The following is a 22293-nucleotide window of genomic DNA, read 5'->3' on the forward strand; positions in this document are numbered from 1 at the left end:
TTAAGGACATCTGAAAGGCAGAGAGATCTGTGGTACATGCACAGCTGTAGGATGAACCTGCTCTTCATCCTGGCTGTCATGACACAACAATGTTGGTCTTCTGTGCTAGTATGTTTTGACAAACCTCATTTACTCTTCATTCACATGGAAAAAACAACTTCTGACACTTACAGAGAAATAAAAGACAGAATGAAGAGTTGTTTGTTTCATAAAGGACATAACACAGCACTACAGAAATCGATCTGCTAAAGGAAACACTTGATGCTAAGGACCAAATATCAACAGTATACACATTTTTGTGTATTTTAGTTCAAATGAGCTTTTGTCTGATAACAGGAGCCAAATACTAATAAGCAGCTGCAGCATCTCTTTCTTCCAGAGGACTTTTATGCAAAAAGAATTAAGTACTTGCAATGAGAACCAAAACTAAATAGAGATTACTGGAAAATTGCCCTAAACCTTCTGCCAACCTCCACAAGGCCGCTACAATTTTGATCCAAACTAAAATTTTAACGTACATGCACTCAAATTCCCAGACAATGAACATCATGTACATTATCTGCAGTCCCACTAACGATAACTGTGTTTTGGGTATTGAAGAGCAAATAACACCCGAGTGCCAGCAACTCTGAGATATAGTTAGTTGTGCTTCACTTTCCAGGGATGATCATTCAATGAAGTTTTATGAACAAATATGAATGCAAGTCTCTTCAATAAAAATTAAGTTGGATCACTACTACCTCGCTTTTTATGAATGTGAAAATGCACCATGACCTTGACAGCCCCCTGAATTACTTTCATAGACTGCACACACATGCCTGGAACACTCCCTTTCCCCAGCAATAAAGAAGAGCAGCTTTGAAGAGATGGGAAACAGCTAAGTTCTGAAAAAATATACACGATGTCAAATATCCAGATTAATCACTCATTATTACTGTACTTGCAGACAGTTTACTGTGTGATTAAATTCTGGAATCCTTTTTAATAAAGGAGCTGCCTTAAATTGAGGTAAATTTTAATTGACTTAGGTTAATATTAGCATTCATTTCTCATGATTTATGTAACAGTTCCAGCTTTATGATCATCCTTGTTATAGTGTGGGAAAAACATGGCTATATACAAACATTTGAAAGAACAAAAGATGATGACGTACCATTCATTAATGTTGTTGGCTTTTTTCTATTTTGAAGGGGAAAATTACGACACCCATCCTTCACTAATCTGTGCCAACCTCTATAACTACATCACTCTCATTACTACTAACCAGGGTAAAGGTTCTGAAATGACCATCATTTAGACAGAAAATGACTTTGGACAGATTTAGCTTCTCACACTTATACCACTGAGTATGCTTAAGTGCTCAGAGAAACCTCACCTGATCTTGTAAGAAAGAAATACATTTGATATCAACATTAGTACCAACCTAGATAGACCCAAACTGCATTTGCTGTCATTCACATTCTCCCTAAGTGACCACTAAATAATTAGCAAAAGGGCCAAGATCTTGTGCTACAGGCTCAGAGACCATAAGTACGCTGCTATAACTTTCATAACAAGAATGGAAGGCTGCCAGTATTTCTGCTAATATGCTTAATGACATGAGCCTTAGAGGAATTGCTGGCCAGAGACACTGCTTTCTCATTGCCTTCTCATTAGAAAGTCTTGTGTAACAAAGCTGTCTATTGGGAAAAAAGGTTGGTAGCTCTTGGTCCTGCAACATGAGCTTCGCTACAAAACAATGCCTTAGCTTTCAAGTGCATCCTAGTATGAAATATGAAGCACGTCTGACACTCGTTGAAACTCCTCTCATGCTTTTTTTCAAATCCCACTGAAAACAAAGTGAGAGTGAAGTTTATTGTGACAGGCATAGACGATAAGGAAGGCTAACAACAAAACATAAGAAATGATCATATTTTTGAAACAACTCCCAGTGGTCTGTCACATTCTAAACCACACGCCGCAGTAACATACAGACTGCCTGATCCTACTGTACAGTTTGTTGAAATTTTGTGGCAAACACTTTTTCCTTACTGTGAGAATGAACAGGACACTGAACACAGTATTCCTATGGTTTCCCATGTATATTCAGAACTGCTGACAGTTTAACGGCTTTCTGTATACCATACGTTTTCTTCTGCAGCTGACATACAAACCGACTCACTCATGGGGTAATTACCTACCAGGTTGCCTTTTTAATGATGACATTCCCTACCTCCTAATACCAGATGGGTATTAGGATTTAAGTCCACCCGTTATTTAAAGAACAAGACATTTCAGTCTACCATAAACTCCAACCAGACTGAAACAACAGCAGCAGTGATCACTGCTCAAGATACGGAGATTTCCTCTCTCCAGCAATGCCTCCTCATTAAAAAAATATAAATGGAAAGTCTGATTAAAGCTTTGTAATATGAAAGACAGCCTCATAAAACCACTTAGCAGTCAAACCATTTTAAAATAATTCAAATTTTGAATCCACTCTGCTGGAGTAGAATAGGATTAGTACGACAGTAGAGCAGAACCTATTTATTATCAAGCCATTAGGAAAGCTATAGAAACATTTAAGCAAACACCCTGCCTTTGATCCTGATTATAATATAAATAAATCCATTATTGTACACAGATAAGAGTCTTTCAGTGCAATGACTGTAGTCTGGGCATTTTATCTTACTTGCTCTTCCTCTTCATTCTCCTTGATGATTTCTAGGAAGTAGCTTAAATAATTAATAACTGAAGGATGCATGTAGCGATAGAAACACTATTTAGCTCGGTAGTATCAAAGTTTTCCATGCAGTAACAATAACTTTTTATAGTTTTTAATTCCAGGGACTTCTATTTTAAACGGGAGTCTAAAAAGTATTACATTTTTACTGTTTTCTGAATAAAGAGGACCACATTTTCAACAATCTAGATCCAGGAGTAAAGAAGCTGCTGGAGTCCAGAAAATAAAGAGTCAAACTAGTCAGAGACACGAATCTCTACTTAATTGGAATCCTTAACTGAGGCATGAAATTACAATAATACATGTAAGCGAAAGAAAAATTACTTTTTTGTGTTCCTTTGACCATGGTGTTTTATCTATATAGTAGATGACATTACAGGTTCAAGTTTGGCATACAATGAAAGTATAATTCCTTGAAAATAACAGCTTTAATTTAAAATAGTACAATTATATGATTCTGTTTACTATGTAAATAATAAATTTATCTCTACATAGTAAAAATACTTATTTTTCTACTTCACCTTACTTTGTCATAAATATGGCTAAATATTCAGTAGAGAAAAATGTCAGTGGCAGTGTCTTTCTGCAAAAACCTTCTGAAAATACCTTTAAATACCTTTAAAGTGGTATTTCAACAAAATAGATGAAAAAATGAGGTTGAACAATTATTTATTTAAATTTTACTACATATTTTAGCCCAAATATTGGCATTGATCCACCATTCACTTCATTGTCTAGAATTTACATTTTTCTCATACGCATGCAGTACGGTAGTAGCATTTGTTAGACACTGGAAGACCTTTTCTAATGGTGAAGGTGTTCGGAGCCTGTTGAATCTCTGTCATTTGAGATCTTTAAGAACAAGCCAAACACACATAAAAAGAATGATCTTCCTTTTTCAATGTAAAAGGTGGACTAAAACTTATGATCCTTTTGTTATTTTTCTGTTGAGTATTGTTTGCCCATCAAGAATTATACCTTGTGACACAACAAACTAAGATTACATCTACTGCAAAAACAACCACCTACATCATCTTTGCTATTATGAAAGAAGCAGTACTTTAAAAAATGATATAAACCAGTAAGTGTATTCCCAAGTATATTCAGTATAACATTAAGAGTTACCTCTAATAAAATCTTGCCATTATTCCAACTTTTGGATGGATGTTGACGAAGACGTGTGCTCCTGGCAAAGCACATCTGTATGAAGGACTCACCCTCCAAAACCCAAACAAACCCAGGCCTGCAACTACTCTGCTTCAGAAAAAAACATATGAAATATTCTGCACACAAAGAACTATGTATGTGAAACAGAACAGATGAGTAAGGTGTAGACAGGGTACCAACTCTGATAAAAATATAGCTTCAAGATACCTTTGAGACTTTTCTGATCATAAGCTAACTAGAGGACATAGGGCAGCCATATGGCTGCATTACCTGGTAGCAGCAAGAAGACACTCAATAGGAACTGATTTTCCACAGAGAGATTGGCAAAGCACATGAGCTATCAACTCTCCTCTCTCTCCCCTTCTACTTAATGGGAAAGCCTCACACTTCCGAAATATTGATCATAGTAAATGGGGAAGGTCTGCCAACAACACCTGTCATAAAAAAGGAGCATTAAAGCACACATGCTATTGGTACAAAGTGGTTTCGCTAGACCCACAGCTTAAAATGGGAAGACAAAAATGCATTTGTCCTCTTCCCTGCAAACCAGACCCCTCCACGAAAAAGAAAAAAATCTGACTTTCATACTTCCACTGTGCCTCTACCACATCCCTTTCCACTATATACCATTCTAACATCTCACTGCCTGCAGACAATGAGGAAGGAATTGGTACAAGCATCATTTGGCAAGGCTGGCACTCAGATTTGAAGGATACTCTTCGCTGTTCCGAATGTCCACCACCAGCAGCTTTGGCTTGCTAGATTTTGTTTTCTTTACAGGTGTTTTGGAATGACTAGGTCCTGTCAACTCACACAAATCAATCAGATCTTCTGCTGAAATTCGTGGGGACACCTCTGCCTTCAGGTCATCCAATTTGATGGAATCCCTAGACTTTAAAAGAAGAAAATTAATATTAGAGGTGATAGAATTAGAGACATGGCGTTCTTCAAAGCTCCTACTTATTTGACAACCTCAAAGTGTGACCCATTCAGATAGAAACAGATCTTCTCCTTATAACTCTAAACTAGTCCAAATGAAACAGAAACGCTCCAGAGCAGTGCCAAATGCCTATCTGGCAATTATAGCCCTATTTTCTGTTGAAGTTGTTAAGGAAAAAAAAAAGAAAAGTTTGACAATCTGTGCAAACTATTTTAGTTTGTGATTTATTAATGAATTATTCACTGTGGCTGACAGGGTCACGATACTCAAAGAACATTTCTCAGCATCGGAAATTAAATAAATTGGCTCAAAAGCACTCTCTGAAAAGAGAAGCTGAAAGGCCTCCATGTTTGGAGCGGGAAAGAAGGGCAGCAGTTGGACACTTGGCATAGAAACTGCGGGGAGGCCTCTGTAAGTTAGAGCGCTATTCTGAACACCAGGTATTATACCCAGCCCAAAGACCAGGCACAAATAAGTACACCAGAAGTGTAAGAAAGAGTCCTGTATTATAACCCAGAAAAATTGTTCCTTAGTTTTGGGTGATGGGGGATTTGGGGGACAGAGAAACTGGGTGACCGGACGACACACAATACCAAACACCTGGTAATACTCAAGCAACTAGTTCGGTAATACTTAAGTTGTTTTTCGTAAGAGCACCTTCACTGTGAATTATCTCAGAAACATTCCTAAGCACTAGCATTTCTTCACTTTGCATTCTTAAAAGTTCATGTGTATCTAAATTAACAACAACAAAAACCCCTCCTTATTTTAGTGAATAACAGAGAATGCAGAAATCCTGTATTTTCATTAGTTACCAACAGATAAAAATCTGTGAAGTGCAGCAGAAAAAAAAATATGGACACTGTAAGAGTGTTGTGAAATGTTTGAAGCCATCCCTCCATCATCCTTCAGAGATTGTCTCACACTGCTGAAACTTTCAAGTGCCATTACAACTACACTTTCCCCCAAAAGAATTAGTTTGACTCACTCAAAGCATGAGGGAAACCTCCAGCTTGTCCGAGAGGGTCAAACTCTGATTCTTTACAAGCAAGAGGCAAAAGGATCTGCAGCCTGTCATTACTTAGGAAAGATAAGAATTACCAGAAAGATACACACACATTTGCACACACACACACACACATCTACACAAGTCTACGCATGCTAAGATGCTGAGCTTACTACTTAAGTTGCTTCGCCTGTTTTCCTGCAAAGAAAAGAGAATTATTTAAGATATCCTAACTTCAAACATGACTCTTGCTTTAGAATAGTCAGCTATAAGATGTTGTTCATCAGGGAAGACTGCTTAATCAGCAGGCTGGTAATAGGAAAAAAGAGCACTTAAGCTCAAGTCTGGGGTCTACTTGCCTCCCAGAAGTTTCTCTGACAACACCCTAAATTCTTTAATTTCAAAGTACTTATTCTTCTCACCCCACTAATTTTCAAATAGGTCTGGGAATTGCTAAGCCATATGCATTTACTGCAATTAGTAAGAAGCAATAGGCATTAAGAATTCTTTTTTTTTTAATATTAGGAATTAAAGCTGCTTAAGTATTCTCAAATTAGAAGTCAAGCATCAGAAAGATTAAACCACTCTAGAGCATGAGGCTGGCAAAATCATAGCTCCTATCTATTTTTTCATTAGCCTGTAATCTCTTACATGCATTTCATCCTGGCTATTAAATGAAGATGTACAATTTTTTTTTTTATAAAATAAGCAACTATCTTTAGTTCCGCTGAACAGTCCCATCTGATAAACACAGGAGCTATAAAGCACCTTTCTATCTATGGAAGGTATAGCATTATCTGAGTAGAAACAGGGTTTCCCTCCTTTTGTCTTTTAAGTTGGCAAAACTTATTGCAGCAAAGTTAATACAGAAGGACCTTCTGCCTGAAAGTCAGTATAGTTAAAATCTGGGGTTCAACTAAATAATCTATTCAAAGTACCAAAGTCCTTCATAAAGAAACACGCTTCATGGAAGATGTCACTCCATATTTTTGGAACTTAATGTTTTGTTTCTGGAATCAATGTATGCATGTATATCTAGGACTAAGACAACGAAAACATTTTAAAAGCGGCTTAGAAGACAAGGGTTTTAAAAGATTTCTGAAGAATTGATCAAACAAAGAGAAAAAAGCAGAATCACACAGCAACCACAAACAGATTCAATTCCAAATGGAGGGTCACACTAGTTTGTAGCAAAGACATTGCTGTTTGTGCCGGTTTTTACTTTAAATAACCATAATGGAAGAAAGCTAATGTATTTTTTTTACAGTGAATTCCACCTAAATATAATACTTAATGTCATGGTACCATCGTATAAGCTTTGGGATAAATATATTTGTATAGAGTTGCACTGTTTTACATCAATTAAAATACAGCAGTCAGATAAAAAGAACTGGCAGAAGAGGGACAATAAGCAAGAAGAACAGGACATCTCAGGACAGATTTGTAGGCGAAGCCACTGGTCTTGTGTTTTCATCAATAAAGCAATTTTCATGACAGGTAGAGTCAGTTTTCAGGAAGTATCTGAAAACAGGACCAAATAAGAACATCGGATTTTAGCTGCATCATCTAAAAGGATTTTATGACCAAAACCAATCATTACTGGTGTGTTTCCACCTAGTATTTTCTGTGCAAATGGGTTTGTTTATATCCTTCAAAATTAAGTAAATTAAGGTAGAGTGTTTTTCTTTGTTTGCCCTTAAACAAACAGAATGACTCCCATTGCTCCCTTGACTTCTGATGGTCTGATAAGCAAAAAGTACTTAACCCCTGTACCAACTGAGAAGGAATGATGATTAAATCCACTGTTACTGACATAGAGGCCTATAAAAGCAGGGAAGTATTCTAGTGATCATAAACAAATAAAAAGGAATACATGTCTTGACACACTCCATAATCTCCCTCCCTTCTCCACCTCCCCCCTCATCCTTTTTTAAGACCATTATTAGGCAAAGGGTTGTACAAAAAGTCTTCAATGTTTTCTGATGTGCAAGCAGGACTACTTACAAAGGACGAGCAGCCAAACTTTTGGATTTTAGAAAAGCTTTCTAAAATTTTTCAAACACTTGAGAGCCACTGTTCTCTACACAACTTCTCTAGCAAACTCATTCTTACACTTATGATTCAGTCCTCCCTTGCCATCACATTCTGCTTCTCATACTTCCAAGTCAAGACACTGGCGTCTGCCTCCTCGATGTTCCCTATCTCCCTCTACTTTCTATTTCTTAAGTTTGCTCTGTCTCATTTTGCAAGTACATTTTGCAAGCTGTTCTCTTCCACCCCCTCCACCACCCTGACTCCCCCCACATTCGTAATCATCCTCCAAATGTCTTCATACACCACCGCAGGCAGGCTAGGAAAATGTAAGAGAGTTCTGCTTGCCGAAGTAGCTCATTGTTAAAGAAACCTCTCTTTCTTTCTCCCTAGAATAGGAGCAGAAAGGCAAGTTATGCCCTGCACGCAGCTGGGCAGACACGCTGCAAAGTCTCATTAGTTATTGCCTCTGATATGAAAAACCAGGTAAACACTTCTCACCAATGCAGGGAACCGTTTCAAAATACAAAGCAGAGTCATAATCCAGTCATGCTGAAAACACCCACAAGATGCTTTAACATGGAATAAACCCAGAAGTAAAAGCAGCAGCAAGAATATCTTGCAAGCCTTCCCTGCTTTCCATCAGTGCCTCTTTTTCCTCCTGATACATGCTTTCTCCTTGACAAGAAATTTTATTACTTTGCTTTGAGAAAAAAATATTACAGAATATTGAGAATACAAACTGCCAGAAATTCTCTCACCTTCTTTAAAACCAAAACCAACAGGAATTTAATATCACATTTCAGGACAAACTGCAACGGAAAAAGGGATTTTAGTTCCTTCACCTCTGTCACTTGGGGTCAGAGACCTTGGATTTAGACAATCCACCTTTTCCAGGATTCAACTGTAGTTGCTATTTATCCATGACACCCATTTTCTGAACTGGCATTAACAATGGCAGCACAGCTCTGGGACATTTTCAGTTATTTTCCACTGCGAAGCCTGCCAAAGAGCAAAATGTACTGTTAAGGCTTTATCTTAGCTGGTGAATATTAAGAAGAGTGCTGAATTTGAGTAATTGTCAAAAAGTTTGAAAATATCTTTAGCCAGACAGTTACCCTGTAAGCTAAGCTGTGTGTGCTTTTCACGTCAATCTCCTTGGAATTCTGTACTGCTCTGCTCATTTTAGAAACCTGGGTCCGAGCTTTGGATCCATAAATAATCATGTTAGCATCAACAGAACCATTTACGCCCATCAACATAAAATGTGTTCGTTCACGTTTGCAGGATGGGCCCTGCGACTTGCCTTTTGCTGCAGGTTCAGCTTTGCAAGCAGTATGCACTCTTTTTTTCTAGCTACGCTGTCATACCTATTTGAAAACAAGATCTTCCACTGGTAACAAGGGCAGATGAAAAAACATATATACATAGCTTCAACAATTTTACTAGTAGATTAAGATGATGTTGACACGATTACGTAGGCCACCAGCCAATTTGTGCTAGGCTAGCAACTGCAAGAGCACAGCAACAGCACCAGGCAAGAAAGCTGCATTCAGTCAGTCTTTTTGAGCCTCGCATTGCACTTTCTAATATAGTTAGATCCTAACGACCTTGCATCCTGACCCAAGTGAAAAAATGCACAGCACTTAGCCTGGCCTGAGGTGCATTAGAAGAGGGAACAGGGAAGGAGAGGAAAAAACCACCTGAGGCCTTTGATAGAAGTAAATATCTCCAACATAATATCTTCCCATGTCATGAAAATTCATTTTCATTTCTTTTTCTCAACAGCACTGTTACACAGCACTGTGTTTTAAGACACAACTTTCACAGCAGCAATATACGGCACACACAGGAGTCAGTGCCTGCTGGAATTAGAGCTGCTGGGAGTAGTAGGAGGCAGCTGTGCCTGAGCATCTGAGCACATTCGAGCATAAGATTCACTAAGATTCACACACATGCTGCACTGCCTTTTTTTTTTTCTTTTTAATACAGACCACTATTGTTTTTGATAAAATATGGATTATTTAGCCAAGTATGAAATAAAAGTGTCACCCAGGAAACCACGCCAAGTATTTATATTGGATGTCAAATACACTTACTATAGGACTATAGTCCTCCCTCTCCAAGAAGGCTGGGGTGAGTGTGAAAACAAAGTAACATGTGAAAACAAAGTAACAACTGTGTCTTCAGCCAGCTTGCAATTCAGGACCACTTCAGTCTGAAATTGTGCTCTCCTTGGGAGCTCATGAGCTGATCTCCTTGTGTATTTCTCAGGGCAAAATTCTGAAGCATCCCTCACTAAATGTTAGCTTTACATCATATTGTCAGCAACCCAATACATATTTACCAGTGAAATTATTAAAACACGGAGGTGTGTGCCTATTTCCTAACATTCTCCACACACGGGATGCGCATAAACAAAAAAAGGGAGGTGTTTGAAAAAGATCTTATTGCTACTACTCTTCAGTGAGACCAAACAAATTCCTCCTTGCTAAAACTTAGTTATAACATAAGGCTTTGCTCCAGCTGTACTTCTGGAAAGAAACATTCGTTCAACACCAAGTTTTCAACAATGGAACCGCACCAGCTCCCGTATCACAGAGATCACCCGCCAGTCACCACCAGTCCCAGGGAGGACAACAGACATCAATCAGTGCAGATGCAAAAAGCTCCGGTGATGAACAATGTGCCACTTCGCAGAGCTCAGGTTCTATAGCCAGCTACGGTGCAGTAACGCTGCCCAGAGAGACTTTGGAAATTCTGGTTTTCCTCCATTTTTCATTTCAATATTCCCATAATTTTCTTTGGCAAAGACTGACCTCAGACTACGTTACCAGTGAAACCATACGCATTTCAGACAGTGTCTTCTAACAGGATACACTACACAGCAGCCAAGATTGGGCATAGAAGGGAAAACCAGGAGTTGGCTCAAATCTGAACCATTTAACAGCTGTAGCAAACCTGAATGCACTGGTCTGTTGCGTTTACTACTTTATTATGAGCCCGATCCTTTCTTTATCTTGTAAACGGCTCACCTCTTGGTAAATTCCACACCTTAAAGGGTGGTGACGATACCTGCCATATTCCTTATACTGCCGTAAAGTGGCTACTGCTTATGACTTTTTAAAGTATTTTTTTTCCCCCCACTAATATGGCAAAACTAGAAAAAAGAGAAAAATGTAACTCATAATATTTAATTGATCTATCTATTTAATTGGCTATCAAACCAGCATCTGATTTTAAAACAATTTCCAGATCAGAAAAAAAAAAATAATAAAAAGAACATTCCCACAATATGCAAACAGACATAACTGGCTAGATTTTTTTTTTTTTTAATTAAATTTGCAGGTATAATTATCCTCTCCCCCTCCCAGCACATTTGTTAATCAGTCATGGAATCCCAATTGTGGGAGGTCAAAAAAGGTCAAATACACTGAGCTCGCAACTTCAAAGTGGGTAAATGGCAAAGGCTTGTGCGGAAGGAGCAGCTGGACAATCAGGGAATGCGGCGCCTGAGCCCAAAGCTGCAGCAGGGGGGGCTCCGGCTGCTCCCACTGCCCCGTTCACATTCACAGCAGACAAACACGTGCCATGGAGACTCTGAGACCGAGTCTGTACAAAATATATTTACGATCCTGAAATATGATGTAAATGAGTGTCTAACAGTCTCATCTAAATAATATTTATATTATTATAATCTTATTCCTTTAATTCTGCCTCAACTAAGAAAAAACACACTTGTTCTAATGAGTTTACATTCAATTAAAATAATTGCTATTCATATTACAACTTAAAAACCAAGCACAACATTCATTAGGGACTCTTAAATTAACATTTAACATCAGTTATTTCCTAAGCCAATATATTCCTTGTTTTATCTACTCTGGTAATTGATTTAATGCCCTAACTTCTATCAGAAAAAGTCCTAAAACATAATAAAACACATTCTTATGTTTAAAACCAAGCAGAGTACAGAAAGTGCTAAAAAAGGCTTCCTTCAGCTAATTTAATCTGCAGAACCAAAGCACTGGAAGCAGAGGTTTCCTTACAGTCCCCACCTTTTGGTTGCCGGCTGCCTGGCTTAGGAGCATCAAAAAAACTTTGAAAAGCTAACAAACACACGGAGAAAGTTTTTAAGGTTTCAAAAATTCCTAAAAATAGTTGTTAGAATGTGACGAGCTTATGACATGCCTAATTAAACAGTGAATTGCTTATTCACTTACAGGAGAGTGACATAAAAACTATTTTAATGAACTCATCTCAAAAATTACAAATAACCCAACTTCTCACTCAAGCTGTTGGCAGCTACAATCAGAAAAACAGAAGCATCAAAGGCACATGCGAAATAAATTAGAAACGTTAACTCAGATCTTGATCAGTTAGTGCGTCACACAACATGAACAAAAGACAAATTTGAGCAATAGTTTTTTGTTGAGTAGTGGAACAACCAAAGAAGGAAACAAAACCAAGTTCCCTACAAAAACAGAACAGAAAACAAATCTGAAATGGGTCAAGGCAGTCCAAGCAGAAGACCCTTGAGGAACAATATCTGTAACAACCGATACGAATAGCACGGACATCGCACCATCGAACATTTCCCAGCTTGTACACTGAACAGAAATGCTGGTATCCACTACTCATCACGCTTCTTTTAGAAGAAGAGATGGACTTTACACACCAGTTATTCAAGGGCTTAATATAAACCCAGCCAATACATTTTACATGGACAAATATATCCTAGGTGCACACAGGAGATTAGATGCAACTGAGCGCTGGCGTATTTATTGCAAATAGGCCTGAATTCCCACCTGTAAGAAGTCTGTCATGCAAGCTATCCTTGATTATATGCAAAGAAAAGTACTATTTAAAAGAAAAATAATAAGAAAAATTACAGACACAAATTTGCGTAGACTGCTACTAAAATTCAGCAGTGAAAAGTTTTTCTTTTCTCTTTTCTTTTCCATTTTATCTTTCTCAAAAAACCCCCATGAAAAACCACTTAAGATGTGCATTCATTCTCTCTGAAACTATTTCCTCCTTGAGATTTTATCTCAGTAGAAATATGCTTACTGGCTGAAAGAGTAAAAGATTAAGCAACACACAAGTCCAGGAGGGAAGACAGCACCCAAGCCTATTTAAGAAGTTTCAAACGGATGCCACTAAAATGAAAACTAAGCAACAATAATGATAAAAAAAAAGAGTAAAACCAATTCTGTTTTACTGCTTGCTGATTTAGGAAGAAAAGTGCTCACCCAGGGCAAATACTTCTCATGTTATTAAAATCCAAAGCACTGTAACATGCAGATACACACAAATATTTTAGTAGCCAATAAAGAGCACTTAAGAGACTTCTAAACTGAAGCAGCTTAGAAGGAAGATACAAATACAGGAGTAGGAGACAGCTGGTGTTTAGAATTAAATACACTAAACACTTAATGTTTCAAGAAGTCATAATTTACCTTCAGCAGCAAACCCACAGCTTTGTTTACAAAGGAATTGTTTCCTACCCTACCCACCCTCAAATACAGAGGTGATGCACGAATAGAAAACTGGAGATACAAACGTAGCACAAAGTGCTTATCCAAATAATGACCAACTAAATGGGGGGAGGGAAAACCAGCAAATTAATTTTTTAAGAGTTCGGCTGACCAGCAGGGGCACAACGGTATTTTAGAAAATCCATTAAAGGCTACTGTGTGTGCTAAAGATTGAACCCAGATTCCACTGCTTTCTTGGCAACAAACAGCAGTAGAGGATATGTCTAAAGAAAGAGATAGATAGTTCCAGGATTAAGGTTAAAAAAAACTCCAGCAACCAAAACAAAACCAAACATCTTTGGGTATAAACAGTGTTTTTCACCAATAATTTCAATTTTTATTTTATTTTATTTTTTTAGCAATGTTGCTCAAATCCCCGAGAAGTGTCATCTTACAAAGACGAATACCCAGAAGCGCAGACCTGGCCAGAAGTGAGAGGCAGCTCATCATTGCCTCACGTTACACAGGATTTTTGAAGTCTGAACTACAGCTCCTGCCAGAACCATAACACACTTGGCTTGGATGTATCTCTGTCAAAATCTGACACACAAAAATACAGCACATGAGAGCAAACATATTTGTAGACTGTAACATAACATATGAATCTGCTTGTCATTCTGATATCCATGAGGTTAGTTACCTCTTCACTACAGAAAGAGCATGAATATATTCACATATTTCTGTATAAATCACATAATGCTGCTCCATATGATGAGCTAAAAAACCCCTACAGTAGCACCCAAAAGATCCAATACACTCGAGCTTCAAAAGAAGTTAAACCATCAGTTACACTGCAGTAAATGGAAAGTGCTTTGCTGTTAAGCAGAAAGCAGAAATGAAAGAGAAGGGAAGAGAAGTTATGCTATTTGTTTTCTCCTCTATAGCATACCAAAATCATTAGCTTAATTTCTTGGAAACTGGGGGATGGATGAGCCCAGTTACTGACACTATAAACAAGCACAACTTCCAGTACAAAAATATAATTACTGTCCTTAAAAAAACACCCCCAACACTACCCAGGAAATGGAAGAACACTGAAAGAAACTTTGGTTGACCCAAAATAATGGATTTTTATTCCTGCTACAAAAATAAATCTTTTTTCTATTTACCAGTTCAGTAGAACATTGCTGCTTCCTCCTATCTCCCCCCTGGCTATTTCCAAGTCCCTTCACTCTTGTTTGGACACAGAAAGGCAGAAGAACATCCTTAGGACTGAGGATACTTGTCTTTTTACTCTCCTGTCATCATAACATGAAGAAAACCTAGCACAATACACAAAAACATTTTCACTATTAGCACTGTCAGGTATCAGACCAGGCTGCCAAGAGAGACTGTGTAATCTCTTTCCTTAGAAATTTTCATGATCTGACAGAACAAAACCCTGGGCAACCTCATCTAAATTTAGTATTGGGCTTGTTTTCTGCAGGAATTTGTACCAGAATGACTTGCTAAGGTCCTATCTGAATTATTACATTAATGTGCAGCCCTTAGCTCCTTCAGAAAGTATCTCTACATTTCTCTGGAACAGCACAGCAGCAGTTATGTTGGCTACAAACCCTGTATGACAGCGACCAGTATTCTACTGTCATTTCATGTTTCTTCCCAATTGCCTCCCTAAATTCACCTATTATTTCTTAAGTCCTGTAAGCTCTTTGGAGTTTCCTTTTGTTCTGTATATGCATATGTAGCACTTGGAGTCCTGGATTTGTGGCTAAGGCTTCCAGAAAATACAGCAACAGAAATAAAATCAACACTAAAGTAAAAAACACAAGAAAATGACTGATTATCAGACTCAGGTTTAAGGACTACTTAAAAAGTAAGACACACTTGAGTAACAATACAGTTCTTAGTTTCTTAGGAGTTAGGAAAATCAGATAGAAAGACTAAAATTGACCATATAGAGATGGCAGGTCTATATATCCTTCCCCTATTCATAGACTGTCCCGAGTTGGAAGGGACCCACAAGGATCATTGGAAAAACCAAACCAAAATAAAACTGTTTAAGTTTTGAGAGACTGACTACATTTACACTGCCGAGAGGAAGGAAAGGAATCTTTTCAAATCACCATTCTTCAGATGGTGTATTTGACAAGAGAAACAACCATTAGATTTTACTGGAGAAAGACGGGAAAAATATGTTTGCTAAACCGAGTATCTATTTAATGCAGATATACTCTTAGCCACTAGTTATTCTTTGCCAAGACAAACACAGGCATAACTCACGTAGTACCTCTCAAAATAACTTGAGTCATACATTTAACCTGAGATGCCAAAATGGAAAACGCAGCCAGAGCTGTCTGTATCGCTTTCCAGTTACCTATTTCTCACTGGCAAACTGTTCTTTTTACTATTTTTCTCCTAAGATAAAGCCTGTTTGTAGTTCTGCAGGTGAGTCGCGGACACTGGTCTGTTGTGGTAACAAACACCACAGAAAGGAGCAGGAGTTGGGAGAGGCAGAAATATGGCACAAGAAGAAATAATTTTCTTGGCATGTACATCAAAGAAGCTGAAGTTCAAAGCAAACGAAACAAAACCCAACAACCTTTCTGTTAATTCTCATTCACTGCATTGGATTGTTCATTGAAATTAATAATATGGCATAGGCTCGAACACTGTGTACCAACCGACAAGCAAATCAGAACATCTGATGAATGTGTCAAACCCCTGTGCTTGGAAGTGACAACATAAATGCCCATAACTGAGGTTTGGCAGGTATTTTGTTCCTGTCTGAATTTTAAAGAGAAAAAGAACCACCTGGGGCAAGAGAAACATTCAATCTGACCAATTCCCCACTCTCCAATTCCCAGGTCACCTACCAGGTCACTTCGAGGTGCCTCCTGATAGTCAGCTGAAAAGCAGGACATGGAAGTTCTGGTGCCGTTGCTCTCGCTGGCTGGCCGGGGGGGCTGTGCGTACTGTCGGTACGTAGCGCTCTTCGGGGTCCAGCGGAACAGGTTGATTGACTCACGAACACAACGCTCAATATCAATCTCTGATCAGGGATTTAAAGCAACAACAAGAAATGCAAGCATGAAAAAAAGTCAGTAAAGCAAACTAGCCTAGCTATGACATTATTAATTTATGTATAACCATCTCTACCCCCTTAAAGGGCATGTAGTTTGCAAAATCATTTTCCATTAAAAACCAAACAAACAAGACTTAGAAATTTTATAATTAAAAACTAGCACAGATATTTTAAGCATTGATTTTATCCCTAGTTCTGTATGGAAATCTGTTTAAGAGAAGTGTGACAGAACTTTAACCAATGCAAAGAGAGGAATATAATTGGCACCTAGTCATTTTAAGGCTTCTTCATTAAATGCCGTTGCAAGTCAGACTATTGACTTGAATGTGAGCACATGCAGCACATCATCAGTACATTTCATGCAGTGTACGGACAGGAGAATTTTTGGATTAACCGAGTGTCTCATTTTTCAGTTCAATACTGCTATGAGCCAGACTGAAAGCCTTCAGTTCTCAAACTTTGTGAGGCCTGCCATTTTGACAAAGCTACATGTTATCTGTTTGGTAGAAAATAGGAGTTCTCAACACTAATTTGTGCTTGATGGCAAACACAATGTGTGGGTTTGTTTTAGAGCTTAAAAAAACCCCAAACCAAACCAACCAAACAAACCAAAAAAAACCCAGTACAAAACCCAACCAGACATTCCCAGTGAAACACTCTGGCTGAAGGAGTGAAGTATTACTGTACTTGGGAAGACAGCAGATACCCATTGAATGGGAAGCATCCTAAAATAAGCTGTGGTCAAATAAAAATTACCAAAGCATAATGAAAAACATATGCAAAAGAACATTTTTGCAACACAAAGCATCCCGCATGTATCTATCTTCTAACAAGATACAACACAAAAACTATTTACTTTTGTATCACTATAAAAAGACCAGTTAGTTTTGCATCTCGTCTGCAGTCTCGTGAAGAGAAAAATCATCCTAGCTTGCATTTTCCAACAACCGTAGTGTAAGTGCATCACACAAACAAGTGCTAATGCACTTCTTTCATGCATCGGTCCCAAGCATCTTCGAGGATATATTACAGCACTCACAATTTAAAAGACTGAAGCATGAGCTTCTATGAAGAAAACAGAGGCACTGCAGCCAAGCTTTATCTGTGTATCTCAAACAGATTTGATGCATTGCCATCCAGCATTCACTTCCATCAACAGATTTGATGCATTGCTATCAATTGGGGAGTTACACCAGAAACCTCAATCATTAGCAGGGCGGTGAGTGAAAAAAGCTGAAATTGAAGCTTGAGGCGGAATATCCCAGTTGGATGACATTATTTACTTTGTTTAAAATATGAATGATGAGATCTATTAATTTCCCATTCAAAAAGTTGTCTGTATTCAGGTAGGATACAACCTGCAGCATATGCTTTAATTCCATTGAAGCCAACATGCTTATGTGCTATCTTGCTCCTGAAATTCTGAAAAATCTGAGACTAAAACTGTGGTTCACCTAATTTTAATTCTAGATCTAAAAATCTTTCCGTGGATGTGAAAGTAAATCCTCATTTTCCTTAACCCTACCAGGTTCCCTAGCTACTTGGGATAATACTTGCCAGAGATAAATTTACAACGTGGTGTCTCAATAGTAAGTAACAACTTTTCATTCTGTGATGAAAACATATTACATTTTTCATTTTGTATATACTGTAATGGAAGGTTGTTATTTAGTATCATTCCCAAGGAAAATCCATGCAACTGGAGAATTCTATACAATTTCTAAATTCAGATAAAGACAGCAAATGCCTTTCACTGGTTATTATTCCTAGAGGTCAGAACAGAGTCTAAAGCATGGTCACTACAGTCACACTTTCTCTACATTTCCAAACACTCATTTTATTTATAAAAAGTTGAGAATTTCAGTTCAAGGCTGTAGTACATCTACAGTTTATGTTTTTTCAGTAAAGAGACTGGTGTAACTGAGTTACAGCCCTGTCTCCTGAGATTCTTCGCTAAGGAAATGTTAGCAGTATTTTTGTAAAAAGTGGGATGAAAGCAGAATTTAGCCAGTTAGAAGAAAAATAATCTGAACAACAATAATAAATAGCATTAAAACATCCAGTTGTGAGAGGGCATGATAGCTTACAACTATCTGAAATTGAAAACGGATAATTGAAAGATGGAATAGGAACATTAGGTGCACTAGAAAGCAGAAATTTATATAGACAGAATTAACTACTGAGACAGACTTTAAAAACGTTTTTTCCTAGAAACAAGCTCTGTAATTCTAAAAGGAATCCATTTAGAGAATTGGAAAATGCAGCAATGGGTTTTTCCCTAAAAATGATAACCAGTTCTCACGCATCACTGTGTAAGTAAAAAATTTAGGAGTCTGTTGTTCTGTGATTCTTGGCTGTCTGTTTTTTCATTTCTTCTGAGCAGCATTTCAGGAGGACAGTGGCCGTGGCTGAAAATGAAATTCCATAGAACATTTCACGTGGTTTGGGAGGGAGACCATCAAAAGCTTCACACCAATTTACAGTCTGCTGATTAATTGATCTGCTTCTAAGTAAAGCAAAATAAAAACATAATAAGGAGACTGTGGTTTCCACAAATAATAATAATTTAAAAAATCCCATGTATACACATGTATGTATACATGTGGAAATTATCAACATTTATCACCCACAAGGGAGACAAGACTATTGGTAGTGAAATATTTTATTCGCAGTCTTTTTTTAACAATTAGTTTCAGGATACTGGAATTTAAGACTGGTGTAAATATTTACAGAGTATTTATTAGTCACATTGCATGAACATGCTTCACACTTGAGTAACCTTCAAGCCAGTCTTCACTCTCGGTTGGAAATTTCGGTTAAGAAAAATCATTTCCTGTCAGTAACTAAAATGCAATGCAATGTTTTGCAGCCTCGATAGATAAGATCTTTTCTCCTCCTTTCGGCTAATAAGTAAGAGTCTGCTGTGCTACTTCAACTCCAGTTTCTTTCCATGCTCTTCCAAATATATGACAAATGACTCAGTCTCCAATTAAATGTCCACCTTTTGTTATTGCACCAAGACTTGGCATTCACACAGTATTATTCCTTTTCCTTCTCCCAAGTGACTGTGTTACAAGCCAGAAAACATTAAAGCTTACACATTATTAAATACATATTTTTGGTATATCAGAAGTGTAAATATATCAAGTCAGTGCCCAGATTCTCGAGCAGGACTAAGAACAAATGAACAGAGAGTAACTCACCAGGATGCCAGACTACTTGACATGGGCAAACAACTCAGAACATCCTCTGCATAAATCTCAAGGTGTCAGGAAGAAGCAAACAAACATTTAGAAGGGAGAGGGAGGGCCTGCTCACTCATGGAGATGTACATACAACATCTCTATGCTCTCCAAGGTCCCAACACCAGGGTGTTTTATACTTGCAAAAGCACATGCCTTTTGTTTTTATTCATACAAATTATTTTGCTGGAAAATCTGTAATGAAAACGTGCTGACATAACACAGTGTCATTAACTGTGAGGTGTGTACTGAAAAAATTTAAGCCTAACTGTAAATGTAATATAAATAGTATAAAAATAAGTTCTCACTTCAAAATTTAGTATGTCTTCAAGTAGTCTGGTTTTCAAAAAGTGCACAGCACCTGCATTTCAAAAAGCCCAAGTACCTATGAACTAAAAACCACAAGTTTCATTTTAAAACATTGGGTTTAGGAGTTCTGGCTCAACCGAGTTCAAGTACTTCACAGTCAAGCAGCAATCAAGCCTTACGGGAAACAATTTCATGGCACTGGCTAATTACTCCATTACTTGGCATCAAAAGACTTTTCCTGGGATATTTAAATACGAAAAAAATACATGAATTGAAATAAGCAGAGTAGGAAAGGAAACGAAAAGTGATCTAACAGTAACCTGGTTTCGCCACGGCCCCATCCCAATATTAAGCCTATTTAAATATTTTCCTCCTTCTCTGAACAAAACTTCCTGGTTGCTCTAGGATGTTATTAATTTTGCTCTGTTCGTGCTAAATTATCACTCCCTACCAAGCTGCTGCTTCTTTCCCTCAGTCAACAGTTTCAACGGAAAAGGACGGCTCAGCCTGACACAGCTGCTTTTATAGCTACATATATTTAGTGTTTATTATTATAGAAAAAGGAGAGAACTAGACCACACTTGAAACAGAGGTTAAAAAGAAAGCATCAGTTTAGAAGCAATACACCTGTGACAAAAACACATAGAATTGTTTATGTTTCCAGTAAAACCGGAGGTGCATACATTGTTCATAGCAAGTGAAAGCAAATAGTGGAGAAAAACATAACACGAATGGTTCTTTCTTAATGAAAATGTACACAGACCAAGTCTTTGTGTGCAGTTAATCAATCCCAGAGCCCTTTCCTTGGGTAACAGAACACCAGTTAAGAAACTTGACCAAAATAAACTGCTTCTGCATTTTGGAAACAGCCCAGAATTATGGGCTTGGTTTGGCCTCTCCATCACAAATACTTGATTACTACCCTGCCAGACAACATGGAGCTTTCACCGCACAGCCACAGAAATAGGCCAGAAAACCTCTGTGCTATAAAAGCAGAGAAGCTGAATAGGTCACTTAGTTCCATCTCATGATTGCTGCTCTCAGAAGAAACAGAGGTGAAAGGCCATAAACCTCCTCTTCTCTGATGACATACAGAAAGATACACTAGGCCTAGATATTTAAAAGGAGAAATCTAGGAAGAGAAGTGACATTTCTACCCAACAAGTATATATCTGTATCTACTACTGCTAGAAGGTTACTATAAACGAAAAGGTCAACGCAAAATTATTCTTTTTATATAATTCATTTCATACATTATAGGACAGTTGTGTTATTTCACTGTTCTATGGATAGGAATTTGCTCTTTCTTACACACATCGGCATCCCTTTCGGTGCATCTTGCACCAAAATTTCAAAGGTAACATAAGTATCAGTAAATTTTAAAACTCTTCAGCTAATAAGATAGAAGTCTTTGTTCTTCTTTCTACATGGATGCAAAGTCTGCATCTTTCAACAGCTGCCAGGAGGACACGTGTTGTCAATCAAGAAGCCATCGTATTTTTATGTAATACAGCAGGTGTACAGAAGTTGCACTCAGCTAGAAAAACGACTGGATGTAGAAGCAAAGGAACAAACTACAGTCCTGTGTCTTCAGACAGACGGCATGTTGCACAGCTGCAATAAGGATCAATAATTTCAATGCTGCATTGACAGGCTACCTTGTCTGAGAGCACATTACTCTGCAATTCTTTCAGTATCTTGGAATTAAAAAAAAAAAAATCTAGGCAGTTCTCCACAGTGACTATTGTTTACTACTTCTGGACAGTATTGCCATTTTCAGTGTACATGCAACAGCTGCCTTGCTGTTGGAAAGACAACAATTTAAGCTATTCTTGAGCCTGAATGCCCACAACCAGTGGTTAGTGTATCAAAAATGAAGTGGTTCAGGCTCTTTCTTGATGAAAAATCAAACATCTGAATCAGAAACACTGGGAAAAGAAGGACTTTTGTTTTAATGTAATGAAGTCACATGCAAAGTCCGAAGAGCAGAAAAAGAACTTGTTGGTCTCTTATGTTAATCCATAAAGGAGATATTTGAGGACTGAGAAATTTGGAATGTATCCAGATCAGGAGTTCTATAGTGGAGGGTGTTATGAAGATAATAATTCAAGTAGAAATGACATATATCTGTGAGATACTGACACTTTTGCTGAGAACAGCATGGATGTTTGCAGCCTGTGTATAAACAGGAGAAACTGAGAGGAGAGTTTTGGAAAGTACAACTCCCACAGTACCGGGAGTTCTGCACTGACCAAAGCAGCGAGCAATAGAGAGAAGCACCGTGAGTAATTCCCCGAGACATTAGACTGCGTAA

At 37.9% G+C, this 22293-nt stretch overlaps 1 protein-coding gene across 3 annotated transcripts in view; it reads right to left on the reverse strand.

The window, feature by feature from the left end:
• The window catches only part of TBCK (TBC1 domain containing kinase), a 101241-nt gene that overhangs the window by 11438 nt on the left and 67510 nt on the right, over positions 1-22293 (reverse strand). For all 3 annotated transcript variants that reach the window (XM_065633550.1, XM_065633551.1, XM_065633552.1), the window contains exons 24-25: positions 16220-16395; positions 4606-4781 (exon numbers count right to left, since the gene is read on the reverse strand). In XM_065633550.1, the coding sequence (XP_065489622.1) occupies positions 4606-4781; positions 16220-16395 (352 nt within the window). The remainder of the gene's footprint in view (positions 1-4605; positions 4782-16219; positions 16396-22293) is intronic.

Source organism: Caloenas nicobarica, chromosome 4 (genome assembly GCF_036013445.1).
Source record: "Caloenas nicobarica isolate bCalNic1 chromosome 4, bCalNic1.hap1, whole genome shotgun sequence".
NCBI lineage: Eukaryota > Metazoa > Chordata > Aves > Columbiformes > Columbidae > Caloenas > Caloenas nicobarica.